The 18,764-nt window shown below is 38.6% G+C and overlaps 1 protein-coding gene across 1 annotated transcript in view; it reads left to right on the top strand.

Annotated features, from left to right (window-relative positions):
• The window catches only part of STK39 (serine/threonine kinase 39), a 315,215-nt gene extending 305,390 nt beyond the window's left edge, over window positions 1–9,825 (top strand). The window contains exon 18 of the mRNA XM_039470095.2: window positions 8,282–9,825. Coding sequence (XP_039326029.1) covers window positions 8,282–8,356 — 75 coding nt within the window. The 3' untranslated portion in view covers window positions 8,357–9,825. The remainder of the gene's footprint in view (window positions 1–8,281) is intronic.
• The last annotated feature ends 8,939 nt before the right edge of the window (window positions 9,826–18,764 follow it).

Raw genomic sequence — 18,764 nt, forward strand, 5'->3', positions numbered from 1 at the left:
TGCCACAGTCTGTAATGAACCCTGAATGATCCAGCCCGGTGGAGGAAAGGCACAACCTACCACTAGACAGGTTGGGACTGGGCTACACATTTTAACAAAAAACACAAGAGGCCTATATAGCAATGGGACAGCATTCTTGACAACCCAGCAGTGCCTACAGGTCTGCAAGTCAGCAGAAGAGGCGGGCCTAATCTCCCAGTATAAACAAAAAAAGACACAGGAAGCGTCCCTAGTAACCTGAAGGAGTCCCTAGAAACCCAGTAGCACCTCCACAGGCAGACAAGTGATCTCATCAAGCAGCTCCATGACAACACAGCCAGGTAAATCCACAAAGATAGGGAAAAAAAACAGTGCAAAAAAGATGAAACCATCAAAGACCAGAACACCTCATCTCCTTCAAGGGATCACAACCCAACAACACAGGATCAAAACTTGACCAAGAAGGAGTGTGACGAATTGACAGAAACAGGCTTCAGAAGGTGGATAATAACAAACTTTTCTGAGCTAAAGGAACACGTTCTAACTCAGTGCAAAGAAACCAAAAACCTTGAAAAAAGGTTAGACAAAATGCTAACTAGAATAACCAGCTTAAAGAACAGAAACGACTTGATGGAGTTGGAAAAACACAGCACAAGAACTACGTGAAGCAAACATAAGTTTTAATAGCTGAATCAGTCAAGCAGAAGAAAGGATATCAGAGATTGAAGATCAACTCAATGAAATAAAAAGAGAAGGCAAGACAAGAGAAAAAAGAGTGAAAAGAAGTGAACAAAGCCTACAAGAAATATGGGATTATGTGAAAAGACCTAATCTATGCTTGATCAGTGTATCTGAATATGATGAGGAGAGTGAATCCAAGCTGGAAAACATGCTCCAGGATATTATACAGAAGAACTTCCCAAGCCTAGCAAGGCAGTCCAAATTTCAAATTCAAGAAATACAGAGAACTCCACAAAGATAGTCCTCAAGAAGAGCAACCCCAAGGCACATAATCGTCAGATTCACCAGGGTTGAAATGAAGGAAAAAATGCTAAGGGCAGCCAGAGAATGCAAAAAATGCTAAGGTCAGGTCACCCACAGAGGGAAGCCAATCAGACTCGCAATCTCTCAGCAGAAACCCTATAAGCCAGAAGACAGTGGGGGCCAATATTCAACATTCTTAAAGAAAAGAACTTTCAACCCAGAATCTCATATCCAGCCAAACTAGCTTTGTAAGTGAAGGAGAAATAAAATCCTTTAGAGAGAAGCAATTATTGAGAGATTTTTGTCACCACCAGACCTGCCCTACAAGAGCTCCTGAAAGAAACACTAAGCATGGAAAGTTACAAGTACCAGTCACTGCAAAAGCAAACCAGTGGGCAAAGACCAAAAATGGAATGAAGAAAACGAGTCAACTAATGGGAAAGAAAACCAGCCAGTAACAAAATGGGAGGATCAAATCCACACATAACAATATTAACATTGAATGTCAATGGTCTAAATGCCCCAATCAAAACACACAGACTGGCAAACTGAATTAAAAAGTCAGAATCTATGTCACATACAAAGACACACATAGACTCAACGGGATGGAAGAAGATTTACCAAGCAAATGGAGAACAAAAAAAAAAAAAAAAAAAAGCAGGGGTTGCAATCCTAGTCTCTGATAAAATGGACTTCAAACCAATGAAGATCAAAAGAGACAAAGAAGGACACCTAATGGTAAAAGGATCAATCTAACAGGAAGAGCTAACTTCCCTAAATATATATGCCCCCAACACAGGGGCACCCAGGTACATAAAGCACGTTCTCAATGACCTAAAATGAGATTTAGACTCCCACACAATAATAGTGTCTTCAACACTCCACTGTCAATGTTAGACAGATCAATGAGACAGAAAATTAACAAGGATATCCAAGACTTGAATGCAGAGCTAGACCAAGCGGACCTAATAGACATATACAGAACACTCCACCCCAAATCCATAGAATATACATTTTTCTCAGCACCACATTGCACTTACTCTAAAATTGACCACATCACTGGAAGCAAATCACTCCTCAGCAAATGCAAAAGAACAGAAATCATAACAGTCTATCAGACCACAGCGCAATCAGACTAGAACTCAGGATCAAGAAAGACACTCAAACCTGCACAACCACCTGGAAACTGAACAACTTGCTTCTGAGTGTCGACTGGATAAACAATGAAATGAAGGCAGAAATAAAGATGTTCTTCAAATCCAACCAGAATGAAGACACAGCTTACCAGAATGTCTGGGACACCTTTAAAGCAGTGTCGAGAGGGAAATTTATAGCAATAAATGCCCACCAGAGAAGAGAGGAAAGATCTAAAATCAACACCCTATTGTCAAAACTGAAAGAGCTAGAGGAGAAAGATCAAAAAAACTCAAAAGCTAGCAGAAGACAAGAAATAAGATCAGAGCAGAACTGAAGGAGATAGAGACACAAAAAACCCTTCAAAAACTCAACAAATCCAGGAGCTGATTTTTTGAAAAGATCAACAAAATAGACAGCTAGCCAGATTAATAATAAAAAAAAAGCAAGAAGAATCAAATAGATGCAATAAAAAATGATAAAGGGGCTGTCACCATCAATTCCACAGAAATACAAACTACCATCACAGAGATTACTACAAACAACTCTATGCACATAAACCAGTAAACCAGGAAGAAATGGTTAAGTTTCTGGACACTTGCACTCTGCCAAGACTAAACCAGGAAGAAGTTGAAACCCTGAATAGACCAATAAGAAGGGCTGAAGTTGAGGCAGCATTTAATAGCCTACCAACTGAAAAAAGCCCAGGTCCAGATGGGTTTACAGCCAAATTCTACCAGACGTACAAAAAGGAGCTGGTACTATTCCTTCTGAAACTATTCCAAACAATACAAAAAGAGGGAATTCTCCCCAATTCATTTTACAAAACCAACATCATCCTAATAACAAAACCGGGCAGAGATACAATGAAAAAAAAAGAACATCAGGCCAATATCCATGATGAACATAGAGGGAAAAATCTTCAATAAAACACTGGCAAACAGAATGCAACAGCAAATCAAAAAGCTTATTCATCATGACCAAGTAGGCTTCATCCCGGGGATGCAAGGCTGGTTCAACATATGCAAGTCTATAAACATAATCCATCACATAAACAGAACAAAAGACAAAAACCACATGATTATCTCAATAGATGCAGAGAAGGCCTTTGACAAAATTCAACAGTGCTTTGTGCTAAAAATCCTCAATAAACTAGGTGTTGATGGAACATATCACAAATAATAAAATCTATGTATGACAAACCAACAGCCAATATCATACTGAATGGGCAAAAACTGGAAGCATTCCCTTTGAAATCTTGAAAACAAGACAAGTATGCCCTCTCTCACCACTCCTATTCAATATAGCATTGGAAGTTCTAGCTAGAGCATTCACACAAGAAAAAGAAATAAAGGATATTCAATTAGGAAAAGAGGAAGCCAAATTGTCTCTATTTGCAGATGACATGATTGTATATTTAGAAGATTCCATTGTCTCCACCCAAAATCTCCTGAAACTGATAAGCAACTTCAGCAAAGTCTCGGGATACAAAAATCAATGTGCAGAAATCAAGCATTTCTATACACCAATAACATACAAACAGAGAGCCAAATCAAAAGTGAACTCCCATTCACAATTGCTACAGAGAGAATAAAATACCTAGGAATACAATAACAGGATGTAAGGGACCTCTTCAAGGAGAACTATAAACCACTGGTCAGTGAAATAAGACAGGACACAAACAAATGGAAAAACATCCCATGCTCATGGTTGGAAAGAATCAACATTGTGAAAATGGCCGTATTGCCCAAAGTAATTTATAGATTCAATGCTATCCCCAAGCTTCCAATGACCTTCTTCACAGAACTGGAAAAAATCACCTTAAACTTCATATGGAACCAAAAGAGAGCCTGCATAGCCAAAACAATCCTAAGCAAAAAGAACAAAGCTGGAGGCATTATGCTACCTGGCTTCAAACTATACTACAAGGCCACAGTAGTAAGAACAGCATGGTACTGATACCAAAACAGAGACATAGACCAATGGAACAGAACAGAGGCCTCAGAAGCAACACTACACATCTACAATCATCTGATCTTTGACAAACCTGAGAAAAGCAATGGGGAAAGGATTCCCTGTTTAATAAATGGTGTTGGGAAAACTGGCTAGCAATATACAGAAAGCAGAAACTGGACCCCTTCCTGACACCTTACACTAAAATTAACTCCAGATGGATTAAAGACCTAAATATAAGACCTAACACCATAAAAACCCTAGAAGAAAACCTAGGCAAAACCATTCAGGACATAGGCATATGCAAGGACTTCATGACTAAAACACCAAAAGCAATGGCAACAAAAGCCAAGATAGACAAATGGGATCTAATTAAACTTCAGAGCTTCTATACAGCAAAGGAAACAATCATTAGAGCAAAGCAGCAACCAACAAAATGGGAAAAAAAATTTTGCAATCTACCCATCTGACAAAGGGCTAATATCCAGAATCTACAAAGAACTAAAACAGATTTACAAGAAAAAAACAAGCCTATTCAAAAGTGGGTGAAGGATATGAACAGACACTTTACAAAAGAAGACATCTATGAGGCCAACAAACATATGAAAAAATGCTCATCATCACTGGTCATTAGAGAAATGCAAATCAAAACCACACTGAGATACCATCTCATGCCAGTTAGAATGGCGATGATTAAAAAATCTGGAGACAACAGTTGCTGGAGAGGATGTGGTGAAATAGGAACACTTTTATATTGTTGGTGGGAGTGCAAATTAATGCAACCATTGTGGAAGACAGTGTGGCAATTCCTCAAGGACCTAGAAATAGAAATACCATTTGACCCACCAATCCCATTACTGGGTATATACCCAAAGAATTATAAACTGTTCTATTATAAAGACACATGCATGCATATGTATGTTCATCGTGGTACTATTTACAATAGCAAAGACCTGGAACCAACCCACATGTCCAGCAACAATAGACTGGATAAAGAAAATGTGGCACATATACACCATGGAATACTACGCAGCCATAAAAAACTATGAGTTCGTGTCCTTCATAAGGACATGGATGAATCTGGAAACCATCATTATCAGCAAACTGACACAAGAACAGAAAATCAAACACCACATGGTATCACTCATAGGCGGTGTTGAACAATTAGAACACATGGACACAGGGAGGGGAGCATCACACACTGTGGTCAGTTAGCAGGGACTAGGGGAGGGATTGGATTGGTGGGGAGGTTGAGGGGGGATAACATGGGCAGAAATACGAGATATAGGTGATGGGAGGATGAAGGCAGCAAACCACCATGCCATGTATGTACCTATGCAACAATCCTGCATGATCGGCACATGTAACCCAGAACTTAAAGTACAATAGAAAAAAAAAAGGGAAATATAAAAGTCATGCCACTCTTGAGTTTTCTTGCAGTGGATAGGGGAACTATGGTTATTTTCCATAAAGATTTTATGTTTGCATGTAATGAGTTTATTATTAAGTTAATGAATTAGTAAATGAATATTGTATAAATGTTTTAGGTTTAATTTAAGGTAGTATAATTAACCTTTGTAAGCCTATTTTATGTTTTTAAATATACTCTTTATAATATTACTTGCATGTCTCCACATAATTTCAAATATGTTTAAAATACTTTTTAAATCTCTCAATTCTAAGACAGCCAGCCTAACAAATATAACCCATATAAACATACACTTTTTGGAGTCCTCAGTAATTCTTAAGAGTATCAAGAGATCCTGAGATCCCATAGTTTGGACATTGCTGTTTGAAGGGTCACTGGTCCCTTTCTCTGAATTTCAGAGTCATTCGCATATCACTCTCATTTATGCTTTGCAGGCTGAGAGAGACCTGGACTCAGCAGTGAGAGCCCAGGTAGCAGAGGAAGGAGGGCTGAGTGCCTTGAAGCAAACACAGCCAAACGTCCTGGCCAGGAGACAGACATTTCAGTGTAGCTATGAGAGACACTGAGGACCCAGGGTCGGGTAGGGACTTTGTGAAAGACTCCTTCTGTGATGTTCTCACCATAACCACTGGTTTATCACCTACAGTAGTAAGTTCTCATTTCCATTACTCTTCACAAGAAAGGATTTAATATTCTTACTTCTAGTCAGTTCAACCACTATTGGATACGGTAGTTTTATTCTAGTCATTTTAACTACCTGATACTCACATTGCCAAATTTCTGATGAAGCTTTGAAGTACATTGGTGTACTTCACATTCGGCAATCTGGCCTTTTGGTCACCACCAGCAGCCATAACATACCTTTGGATGTTTGTCAGTTGCCTGTTAATTACACAGATTTTTCTGCCATTATTTAGTGGGTTGAGTAAATGATGTCTACAAGAGCTACACATAAGAGAAGAGAAGGGACGATTTAGGAAAGTACATAAAGAAACAGTGATAACACAAGAAGAAAATGGGTGAGGGAGGTGAATATTACAGTATCAGTGTGACACCACTAGAAATACCTCAGCCAAAATGCCCTCTATCCCTGTACTACTTTGTTGAAAGGAGAGCATTTCAGATCTCATTGCCCCTGTCAGTACAAACAATGAAAATTTTACTTCACTGAGTATTTCATATGTCACGTAAAACCAGAAATATCGCTGGATAGGTACAAAGCAAATTATTTTCTTTAAATACGGATTAATACTTCTATCCTTTAGGCTACTGACTTTTATATAGGCATAACTACTTACATTGAACGTTATTTTAAGGACAATCATTTGAAAACATTTAAGGTACGAACGTCCTGGTTAGCTGCTTATTTAATAGAAAATGCTAGAGTTGATGCTGGTTCTCTGCACTGTTTTTTGAACAGTACAGTACCTACAGGTATGTTAAATGCATACAAGCAGTGCTAAGCAGGTTAATTGTGGTGATTGGAAAGGGCACTTTTCCATGGGAAACTGATTGTTGTGACAATAATTTATCAGGAATCAGGCTCTGAAAATGGTTGTGTTGTTCTTTAGTAATTAATAGCCCATTCCCAGTTATTCATCATACTTTTTTCTCCCCTCCTTGTTGTCCTCTCCTTATGTAATGTCCAATTCTGATTTATCTACTGTACTACTGGATAAGAGACAGCTTAGAATGGTGATCTGAGGGGGAACAGAGAGAAAGAGAGTCTAAAAGCGAGGGGGAAAGGTCACAATGAAAATGGAAATAACTTACTAGGACCAGTGACAGATTTGAAGGACAATGGGCCTTTTTTTTTTCTCTTGACACAGAGTCTCGCTCTGTCGCCAGGCTGGAGTACGGTGCAGTCTCGGCTTACTGCAACCTCTGCCTCCCAGGTTCAAGTGATTCCCCTGCCTCAGCCTCCAGCTGGGACTACAGGCACACACCACCACACCCAGCTAATTTTTTGTATTTTAGTAGAGATGGGGTTTCACCATGTTGGCCAGGATGGTCTCGATGATCTGACCTCGATCCACTCGCCTTGGCCTCCCAAAGTGCTGGGATTACAGGCATGAACCACCAAACCCTGCCAGGGCAATGACTTCTTTCCAGTTCTTTCTGATTCTGAAGTAAGAAAAGTAATGAAGTATTTGACACATCATAATTTTGGCTAATTTTAGGCAATTAATATGTCCGAAAATATTACAAACAAAATTATGTTATAGAAAAGAATTGTTATAATACCTTTCCCTGTGAAACTTATTCACTGCGATTTGTATAGCAATTGTCTCTAATGAGTCCATTCCAGTACTTGGTGATGACTTTTTCCTGGCAAGTTTTATAGAAGAGATGAGTTTGGTAAAAACCAAATTACTCCTGAGTGACATGTTTGATCACTTCTGCTTATTTTCATAATATTCTTTTTAGAATGATTACTAAGAAGATTTAGTTAGAAAGTATATTTAAAGTAACTTTATTTAGTTGTTGAAAAATTTGTTTGTGTTTTCTTGGCAGCGATGTTTCATTTTTCCAAAGCTTCCAGCCTGGGCATGGTATTTTAATGGATAACAAATCCCTTCCTACCTCTGTTCTGTACTTCATAGCATGGTGGCCACATTGCTGACAGCACTTAGCTTCCAGCAGTCATTCAAGAGAGTGGCTGCATCTCTCTTCTGGAAGAAATGGGACACATGGTCCCATACCAACTGTGCCTTTGCTTAGATCTGCCATCATAGGAACAAGTCCTTAAAAACCAGCAGCAGTGGCAAACCAGCATTGAGGCTTTCTTTTTTCCCTTTTCAGGCTTCTGGCTGTGATGGGTCGGAGATTCCTGACGAAGTAAAGCTGATTGGGTTTGCTCAGTTGAGTGTCAGCTGATGTATGTCCCTTGACGTCACCGTGATCTGTCATGTCCCCCGCACCCCTACTCCCCTCAACCCTCCCTCTTCCTATTTCCTCCCACCCCCTCACTCCCATTTCCCAGCAAAATCAGAAGATTGTGAAGAGTCCGGCTTCAACAAAATGGGATGAAAAAATAATTTTTTAAAACTTACAACACTCTGAGTTCTGCTTTATTCTCTAGCAATCCACAGTACGAGAACAAGCAAATGCCACAGCTGCACGACTGTTGCTAATTTTTCCAAAAGCTATTGAATATTCTTAGCAATCAATTTGGATATCCCTTAAGTGAAAAGAATCTGAAATACACTCAGGTGGTCTTATTTATTGGCAACAAAAGGAATTTTCTACCCAGAAGCCTATTTCTTCTTTCATTGTCGTTATTTCTGTTATACTTTAATTGTACATCTGACAATACTGCCTCTTTTATGTTGTATTTAGAAATTAATATACTTATAAAATTAAGATTTATTAGCCAAACTTGAACTCTAGTTTTAAAACTGACTGTGAATTTTATTTTTCATATATTTATTCATTACACACCTTAGCTATAAGAAGAAAGGGTTTTGATTATATGCTTCTTGCAGTTAATCTTGTTATTTAAACAAAAAGTTTTGGGTCTATCTTTGGAGTATTTGTAACTTCTAAATTTTGAAATGACTGAATTAGGAATTTGGATGCTTATTCTTTCAGTTTGTTTGCCTAAAAACCAATTTACAATCTGACAGTCTCTTGGGAGAGGGAGGTGCCTTGCAAACTTTCACATTAAGAATGTGCCTGAGGCTGCTTTACTCTGGAATAGTCTCAGATCTAAAATTTCCTCTATATATAAAGGTGGCATATGTTAAGTTTTGCTTCATTGGACCATTTAGAATGCTGTGTAAAATGTTGCCATTCTGTTAGATTGCTAACTATATACCCATCTCCGATTTGGCTCTCCTCAAGTGATAGGATTTGTTATTCTAAAGGTGATAAACTTGAAAATATCAGAATCTGAGTTTTACTTGAAATTTTGCAGAATACCCAGGTGGAGTAAAAATAATCAAAAGGGTTTTGTGCAATGACTAAAAGGTAAAACGCTGTTATGGTTCAAGAATGAATACTTTCAACCCAAGTAGCCCTCTGCCTGATTCTTATTATGGAACTAGTAAACCTTAGGATTTTCAAAATTGGAGTCTAATCTTTCAGGGAGGTGGGCTCCCAGGATGGTACCATTGCTCTTTCCTAGCTAACCCTAGATATGGCAGCTCTTTAATGTACTTTAAAAAGCAAATATATATTACTAAGGAAAAAAGGTTATTTATAATTGCCTTGTCATAATTGTTAAGGTGTTCTAGAGCCATTTGCATACAATTTAATGTAATTTCATTCCATTCTATTGTTTACACAACGATTACTCAAAGATGACTGCAAAGGTAAAAGGAAAATAAAAGTGTATTGCACAAAGAGATTGTTTCGCATTGTTTCTTTCCTCCTTTAGGTATCATCTGCATACTGCAATGGCATTTAGCACTTGCATAAAATGCCTACTAAGAGTTAACTAGTGAAAAGCTCCCTAGAGTGAAAGTAAGGCATCATGCATCAGGTACAGAGAATTGGGTTCAACAGGTAACTTGAATTAGCATGAGGAGAGAATGAGAGGTATTTTTACTCCATGTAGACAGATGTCTTTGAATTAAAACCCTTATAGGGCTATAGGGGACAAGAGAGAATAATTCTAAGCACTATTAGTCCCTGAGGCTCAGAGTGGTTGAAGGACTTGTCCAGGGCCCTTAACAGGACTGCTTGCAGAGCTCAGCTCCTAGGAGCCTGGTTTCCTGACATTCAGAGCATGTTCTTAACACTCTACGGTACCACTGTGGGTGAAAAGACAAGACCCTCATCTTCTGAGAGGGTGATATGTACATAAATAACTGGAGGACTTTGCAACATGGAGTCTAATCTTTCAGGGAGGTGGGCTCCCAGGATGGTATCATTGCTCTTTTCTAGCTAACCCTAGACATGCCAGCTCTTTAATGTACGTTAAAAAGCAAATATATGTTACTAAGGAAAAAAAGTTATTTATAACTGCCTTATCATGATTGTTAGATCATTTAATATCTGTATTTAAATGTGGTTACAAATATCATTTAATGTCTGTATTAAATTTCCACCCATATTTTCATATTCATTCTAATGACATTTGAGGTAGTTTGCGTACATTCATACAAGAGGACAGGGATGTAAAAATGCATAAAGAAATTAGGATGAAGTGACAATAGTAACTGGTTTACAAGATGAATACAAGGATAAAGTCAGTACATAAAAATCACAAGGGCCTACATCATTGCTAGAATACACAAATATGGACTAGAGCTTTTTATGCTCCATACTGCCTTACTTCCCAACTATGCAAAGTGATCTATAAATTCAGTATAATCCCCATCAAAAATTTAAAATTGTATTTCCCACAGAAATATGAAAATCCTAACAGTTGTATGGAACCGCAAAAGACCCTGAAGAGCCAAAGCAATCTTGAGCAAAAAGAACAAAACTGGAAGCATCACACTTACTGATTTCAAATGACATTATAAAGTTATAGTAATCAAAACAGCATACTACTGGTATTAAAAACAGACCAGCATAACAGAACAGAGTCCAGAAATAAACCCACACATATAATTTTTGACCTGCGTGCCAAAATTATACAATGGGAAAAGGACAGTTTCCTCAACAAATTTTGTTGGGAAAACTGTATATCCACATGCAAAATAATGAAATTGGACCCTTACAACATACACACAAATCAACTCAAAATGGATTAAAGACATTATAAGACATGAAACTATAAAACTGCTAGAAGAAAACAGGAAGGAACCTCCTTGGCATTGGTCTTGCCAAGGACTTTTGGATATGACACCAAAAGCACAGGCAACGAAAGCAAAAATCAAGTGGGATTATATGACACTGAAAAGCTTCCGCACAGCAAAGAAACAGTAGACAAAGTGCAAAAGCAATCTAAGGACTTAGGAAATGTTAGTAAATTGTTTATCTGATAAGGGGTTGATATCCAAAATGTATAAGGAACTCATATAACTCAAGAGCAAACAACAACAAAACATTAAAAATGAGCAAAGGACTTCAATAGATATATTCCCAAAGAAGACATATAGATGGCCCATAAGCATATGAAAAGAGACTCAACATCATTAATCATCAGGGAAATTTAAAAAACCACAATGAGATATCATCTCACACCTGTCAGGATGGTTATTACAAAAAAAAAAAAAAAGATAAGTGCTGGCTAGGATGTGGAGAAAAGGGACCACTTATACGCCTGTTTGGGGGAATGTACATCGGTACAGCCATATGGAATACAGTGTGGAGGTTCCTCAAACATTAAAAATAGAATGAACATATATATAATCCAGCACTCCCACTTCTGGGTGTATAGCCAAAGAAAATAAAATCAATATCTTGAAGAGATATCTGCACCATCATGTTTATTGCAGCATTCTGCACAATAGCCCAGATAACGAAAACAAGTGTCCATGAATGTATGAATGGATAAAGAAATTGTTGTGTTGTTTTTTAGAGACAGGGTCTTGCTCTGTTGTCCAGGCTGGAGTGTGATGTCATGATCATAGCTCACTGCAGCCTTGACCTCCCAAGCTCAGACAGTACTCCCACCTCAGCCTCCCGAGTAGTTGGGACTACTGGTATGTGCCACCAGGCCCAGTTAATTTTTATTTTTATTGTTTGTAGAGACAAGTTTTCACTGTGTTGCCCAGGCTGGTCTTCAACTCTTGGGCTCAAGCAATCCTCTCATCTCAGCCTCCCAAAGTGCTGAGCCTGGCCAAGAAATTGTTTTACACACACACACACACACACACACACACACACACACACACACACAATGGAATACTCTTCAGCCTTTAAAAAGAAGAAATAACATCACTTGCAACAGCATGGATGAACTTGCAGGACATTATGCTAAGTGAAATAAGCAGATACAGAAGAAAAATTTTGCATGATTTCATATGTGGAACCTAAGAAAGTGTTAGTTATGAGGTACAGGAGGACAGGAGAAATGGGGAGGTGTTTTTCAAAGAGTGTGAAGTTTCAGCAATACAGGATGAATAAGTTCTAAAGATCGAATGTACAGCATGGGTACTATGGTTAATAATGTATACTTGAAATTTACTAAGAGAATGGATTTTAATGTTCTCACCATACACACATATAATGGTGACTGAAGAAATATATAGATTAATTAGCTTGACTTCTTGCTCACTATGTATAGCAAAACATCCATTTGTATACCTTAAAAATAGGCAATTTTTATTTTAAAACGTAAAAATAAAGTTAGGAGAAACTTTTTCTGGTATAAATGCTTTAAAATCCTAGGAAGTAGAAGTTATTCAGAAATTTTTAAATTCTCAAAACCTTCATATAATACACATACAGCTAGTTATGAACAATTTCCTTTTATGGAACTTTCAATAGGGCCCTAGAGTTAAACTGTATGGTGAGAAATGCAGGTCAGCAAGGAGCTGAAGGAGCATGGTCCAAGGAGTGACTCTCTTTTGGTCTAAAAAGATATAATTATCAAAGCTAAAGGTTTAAATGAATGAATAGACTACATATCCTTCAAGCAATCCTCTGTGCCTGTTTTTCTTAACCAGGCTTTTGATTAAAGATGACATGCCACAATTCAATGTTATAATTCTGTTCACTGGCAGGGGTTTAAACTTTCCTAAACACAGCTATTTGGTATTATTTATCTGGACAGATTCATATGCTTTGAGAAACAGGAAAGTTCACAATCTCTTAGTAAAATCAAGGCACCCACATCTCAAGCCCAAACATGTACAAAAGCTATTGTGCCTCCAGTGTGCCTATACTGTGGTCAACTCAAAAAGATGTAAAATGGAAGGAAGTTCTCATCTCATTTTAACTCCAATATACAGGGTTGGTTGGTTGGTTTATTGTGACAGAGTCTCACTCTGTCACCCCGGCTGGAGAGCAATGGCTCAGTCTCAGCTCACTGCAACATCAACCTTCTGGGTTCAAGCAATTCTTCTGCCTTAGTCCCCTGATCAGCTGGGATTACAGGCACCCCCCACCACACCCAGCTAATTTTTGTATTTTTAGTAGAGATGAAGTTTCACCTTGTTGGCCAGGCTAGTCTTGAACTCCCGACCACAGGTGATCCGCCCACCTGGGCCTCCTGAAGTGCTAGGATTACTGGTAAGAGCCACCACTCCTGGCATAACACCAATATATAGTTCTTAAATGAACAAAATGGTTTTCTGTATGTAAAAAACATTTAGAGAGTTTTAAACCAACTTTGAACCTATAAATCATGTGTGATGAAAGTTCTTAAATTTATTTCCCCAAATTTACCCTCATAAAGCTAAGAAGTTACCTATATGTTATATATCTTATGTATCTTACGTGCTGATAAATATGGTAGATGACCACCTCATCTCCATGACCATGAAAAAAAAAAGATATCTAGTCCTATCTAGTCCTATCTAGTACCTATGGTCTGTTTAGTATTAAGTAATATACCTTCCTGGAGAACCTGCCAAGTTGAAGTAGTAAATAGAATCTATGATTAAGTAATTCAATTACTCAGTCCATGCAGAGATGATGAATATGAGTCAATGAACATTGGAAGACTTCTGCCCTAAGGTAGCATTTGCAATTGATAATAAATGATCTTAGGTCTGCTTTTTCCTTGGAAGTATACTGGACAAGAGTGGCTGTTGCTTAGTGAGGCCTATTTAGTTTCTCATAGTAGTGTCATATCAGTATCAAGTAGGATGTTTATCCATTCTTTACAGCAGAGGGTATGCTTCCAGCTCATCCCAGAGTGGCTTTATATAATTGAGACTCAATTTTAATATACCCCTGTTTTTGTATTCCACACACTGATTGTCCAACTTGTTAGGAGATCCTAGCTATGAATTCTGATAGGTGTAAGTGGTACACCAGGTGGGTGATATGCCAACATTCCCTCAGGACCAGAAGGTTCTAACCAGGAAGCGTGTAATGTCCTTCGGGGTTCTAAGTTTCAAGAGATCTGATTACTAGGCCTAATAGCCATAAACAGACGATTTTCAAATGACAATTTCCATTGTGTATTGGCATGAAATAAAAATTCCAGTGCTATGTGTTTGATTTTAAGAGATTTCCTTTATGTTGGTACCATACTTCCTGGGGTTTTCCACTTGGAGTGTACACTACCAGGAATGATTAAAATGCTCAATGTACCCAAAGTGAATGGATTGGAAGAGCATGTGTTTAAAATTCGATAAAGTGACTGACTGTGTCAATATCCTACACACAATATCTGCCAATTAACATCCAAACACCACCAAGAAAAGGGCTTCTCCCAACTTACTGGACAAGCCACAAAAGATGGTCTCTAGAATGTCCCCAGTGATTGCCCCAATGCTATTTTGCTGCAGAGAAAATGCACGGTCAAGTAAGAGTGATGTCCCTTTACCTACCATCTTGTGCCTCACCCACCAAACCTACCCAGGCTAGTTTGAAGCTCTAAGACCAATGGAAATGAAATGGACACAATCAGGTTACCAACTACTGTGCATTTTATAACAAACCAAAGGGTGTCTTAATGGAGCATCTTCAAGTGAACAACGTACACAAAACTTCCCCATGCATGAATCATAGCCTACAAAACAAGCATCATTAGCTGAAGAGGTTTATGGAGCCCATATAGTTTAACTCATCATTCATCAAAGGGCAAGGAATGTTATTACAAGTTACAAGCCTGTGCTATTATTGATTGAATTTGCTACAGAATGATGAAAGGTCAGTAATAGAATAATCATTCCTACTGTGCATTTATCCCTCATGTAAAATACTGGCTGGATAAACAAAAACTTTTATCACACAGGAAATGTATCACAAAAGAAATTAGCTTATTGTTTAAGAAGATTCTTCAGTAAACTAATGGCTCCATAATCTGGGAGAAGTAGGATAGTTAGTGCCTTTCTTCAAAAAGTGAAGGAGATAATACTCTGGTGCAACCTTGATCCAAATGAACAATTTGGTATTGAACTATCTCAGCAGCACAATGTAGATGTGTTAAGTAATATTAAGTTCAAAATCAACATGTGATCAGAATCAGATTGAGTATATTCAGGTAGTATTTTAGACACTTAAGTCATTTTTTTCTCTCTCTCTCTTCCACACTCTGTGGGAACAAAAGGAACTCAGTGAATCGAAATGGAGAACTAAGGAAATGCACAGCCACGTGGGCTACTGAGATGCCAGAGGTGTTCATGCTTATTGAGAAAGGCTGAATTCAGGTCCACTGTGCTATCTTCCCATTCTAGAGTGTTGTATGAAGCTTGGTCCTATACATTACTGAATTTGAGTCCCACAATAGTTCTGTGATATTGTGGTTATGTGCACCTAAGAACAGTGTAAGATCTATGTCTTACTGTGGGTTGTACCAAAAAGTTTGAAGCCACTGCTTTCAGTCATTTTGAATGTTTTCTGGTTATTACTTGCAGCTAAAAGCAGTCACTTTGCTAAGCACATTATATCATCTCATTTAATCTTAAATCTGTCAGTTAGGTTTTATTACTCCCATTTTAAAGTAGAGAAAATTAAGGCTTGGAAGGACTAAGGTGCCCAAGATAACACAATTAGTATTACACTATGAATGAAGCAAGAATTTGAATGTAGGTTTATGGGGTTCCAAAGCCCATGCTCTTAATCATTATATCAGACAAGCTCCTAAATGTAAGACAAGACACACTTTACTTCAGGTTTGCTGCGGGCCAGACATTGAGCCAAAAGCTTTACCTATATTACTTTGCTTAAGCCTTTCCAACAACTCTAGGAAATTGGTTTCACTCTCTGCATTTTATAGATGAGGAAATAGATGTACGGAGATTGTAAGTAACTTCCCTGAGGTTAGTCAGCTAGTAAACAGCAGAGGGGATTTGAACCTAATTCAGTCTGAGAGAATTTCCACTATACCATGCTGCCTTTCAAAGGGCAAACCCAGGTTCTATGGAGCCTGAAGTTTACACAGCTTGGGGTAAGAGACTCAACGTTTTGTGTACAAAAATATTTGTAGAAAATTAGGTACAGAGTCTTGGAAGGGGCCTTTAAGATTATTCCTGGTCACGCCCCCACTGTGCCATAGACTTTCCATTGCACTTGCTTTTCATTTCATTATTTGTATTATAACTAGCTTTTATGTTCATCAGTGCCTTTTGTGATATGCCTTACAAATCCAGAAAGGTAAGTAATTTTCCCAAGATCAAAGCACAAGAAACAGTTGTGTGAATCAAACCATTTCAATTTGATTCTGTATCTTAAACAGACTTAAAAAACACAGCTAAAAGAATTTAAACCAATTATATTCTGTGTTAGTAACATGTAAAACCCAAATGCCTTCTGCTGCAGCTTTGCTGCTGTGTGACCTCACTCAAATTCCATTTTACTTCATTAAGCCTCAGTGTACTCATTTTTAGATTGAGAGGGATTAATTAGTTGATCATTAACTTCCTTTCCAACATGAACATTCTAGAGGCCTAATTGAGCAGAGGAAGGAATAAACCGGTTGCTGCTTGACTGAACTGGTCTATCCATTCTGCTGTTAACAGTTGAGCTGTTGGTGAATAGGGTTTTAGAAATTCCAATCAGCTAATTAGGGTCTTTTGTTACAACAAAGAATTGTACAAGGAGAGTCAGGGACAATCTACTGTAAGTTACAAAGAGGTTGAGGGTCATTGCCCTACAATGCAGCTTTATTGCTTTCTGCTTTTCCCCCTGGACCCTCTTACTAAAGAAAAGCTGGTGGGCAGGAGGAGGGAGAGAGAAAGAGGCAGCCTCATCTTCACCCTGCAGAAGGCTGCAGACAGCCTGGGCTCCAGGTGAGCATAGCCCTAAGGGCTTCTCTCAGGATCTGGGCTGCCTTTGTGGATATTATTGGTGGCACCATACCTCTTGCTTGGAACTTTTCCCTTCTTTTGGGTGTGGCTGTGAGTTGGGGCATGAATGGCCAGAACAGACAGTGGGCATGTTGAGGAAGCGAGAAGTGAGGAGGAAGAAGCCTCACAAATAGTCCTACCCAGTGTCAACTAAAGAAAGATAAGGTTCATGAATCTGGAAAAGAGAGCTTTATTTCTCATAAAGGATTGCAGCCTGCAGGGTGACCTTCTGAAGGCTAGGAGGCATAGTCTCTGGCCAGAAGCCAGAAACAGACATCGAGGGAGGGGCAGAGAGAACAGGAATTTATACTCAGCAGGGTGGCCAAATATACATATTCAATAAGCTATAAGAGTTATGAATATTTATGAGAGAAGAAATAGGTACATGTGCAATTGAGCTTTATGCCCCTTCATTTGACCCATCTTCAAATGAAGGGGCATGATCTGAGGGTGATGTTTTTATCCCTCTGATGTCAAAAGGTGAAGCTGAGGACATGGAAACCCTTAATGCATATTCTCTGTGGACTGGCCAAGACCACTCAGTGGTTGGTGGTCTCTCATCTGGTGAAAAAAAAGAGGCAGGGTCAGGTGGTTGGGCCATATCACAGGAGGAGTCCTTTCAAAAACAGGTCTGGTTTCTGAGCAATCCCATTACTGGGTATATATCCAAAGAATTATAAATCATTCTATTATAAAGACACATTTACATGTGTGTTTATTGCAGCACTGTTCACAATAGCAAAGACTTGGAACCAACCCAAATGCCCACCACTGATCGACTGGATAAAGAAAATGTGGCACATGTACACCATGGAATTCTATGCAGCCATAAAAAAGGATAAGTTCATGTCCTTTGCAGGTACATGAATGAAGCTGAAAACCATCATTCTTAGCAAACTGACATAAGAAGAGAAAACCAAACACCACATGTTCTCACTTATAAGTGGGTGTTGAATAATGAGAACACATGGATGCAGGGAGGGGAACATCACACACTGGGACCTGTCTCGGGGTGAGGGGCTAGGGGATGGATAGCAGGGGCTGGGGGGACTGGGGAGGGATAGCATTAGGAGAAATACCTAATGTAAATAACAGGGTGATGGATGCAGCAAACCACAATGGCACATGTATACCTATGTAAGAAACCTGCATGTTCTATACCTGTACCCCAGAACTTAAAGTATATAATGAATAAAGTTTTTTTTAAAAATAGAAAGGTCTGGTTTCTGTTTAGCCCTTAGGGAAGAAAGCCCAATAGTGGTTAGCAAGAGATGGGGTAAGATGTGTCTTACCTCCCCACCCCTGCCAATTCTGTTGTTACTGGAAAGGAGTCCAGTCCAGATCCCAAGAAAGGGCTCTTATACCTTGTGCAAGAAAGAATTTGCGGCAAGTCCATAGAGTAAAGCAAAATCAAATTTATTAAGAAAGTA

Source organism: Saimiri boliviensis, chromosome 5 (assembly GCF_048565385.1).
Source record: "Saimiri boliviensis isolate mSaiBol1 chromosome 5, mSaiBol1.pri, whole genome shotgun sequence".
NCBI lineage: Eukaryota > Metazoa > Chordata > Mammalia > Primates > Cebidae > Saimiri > Saimiri boliviensis.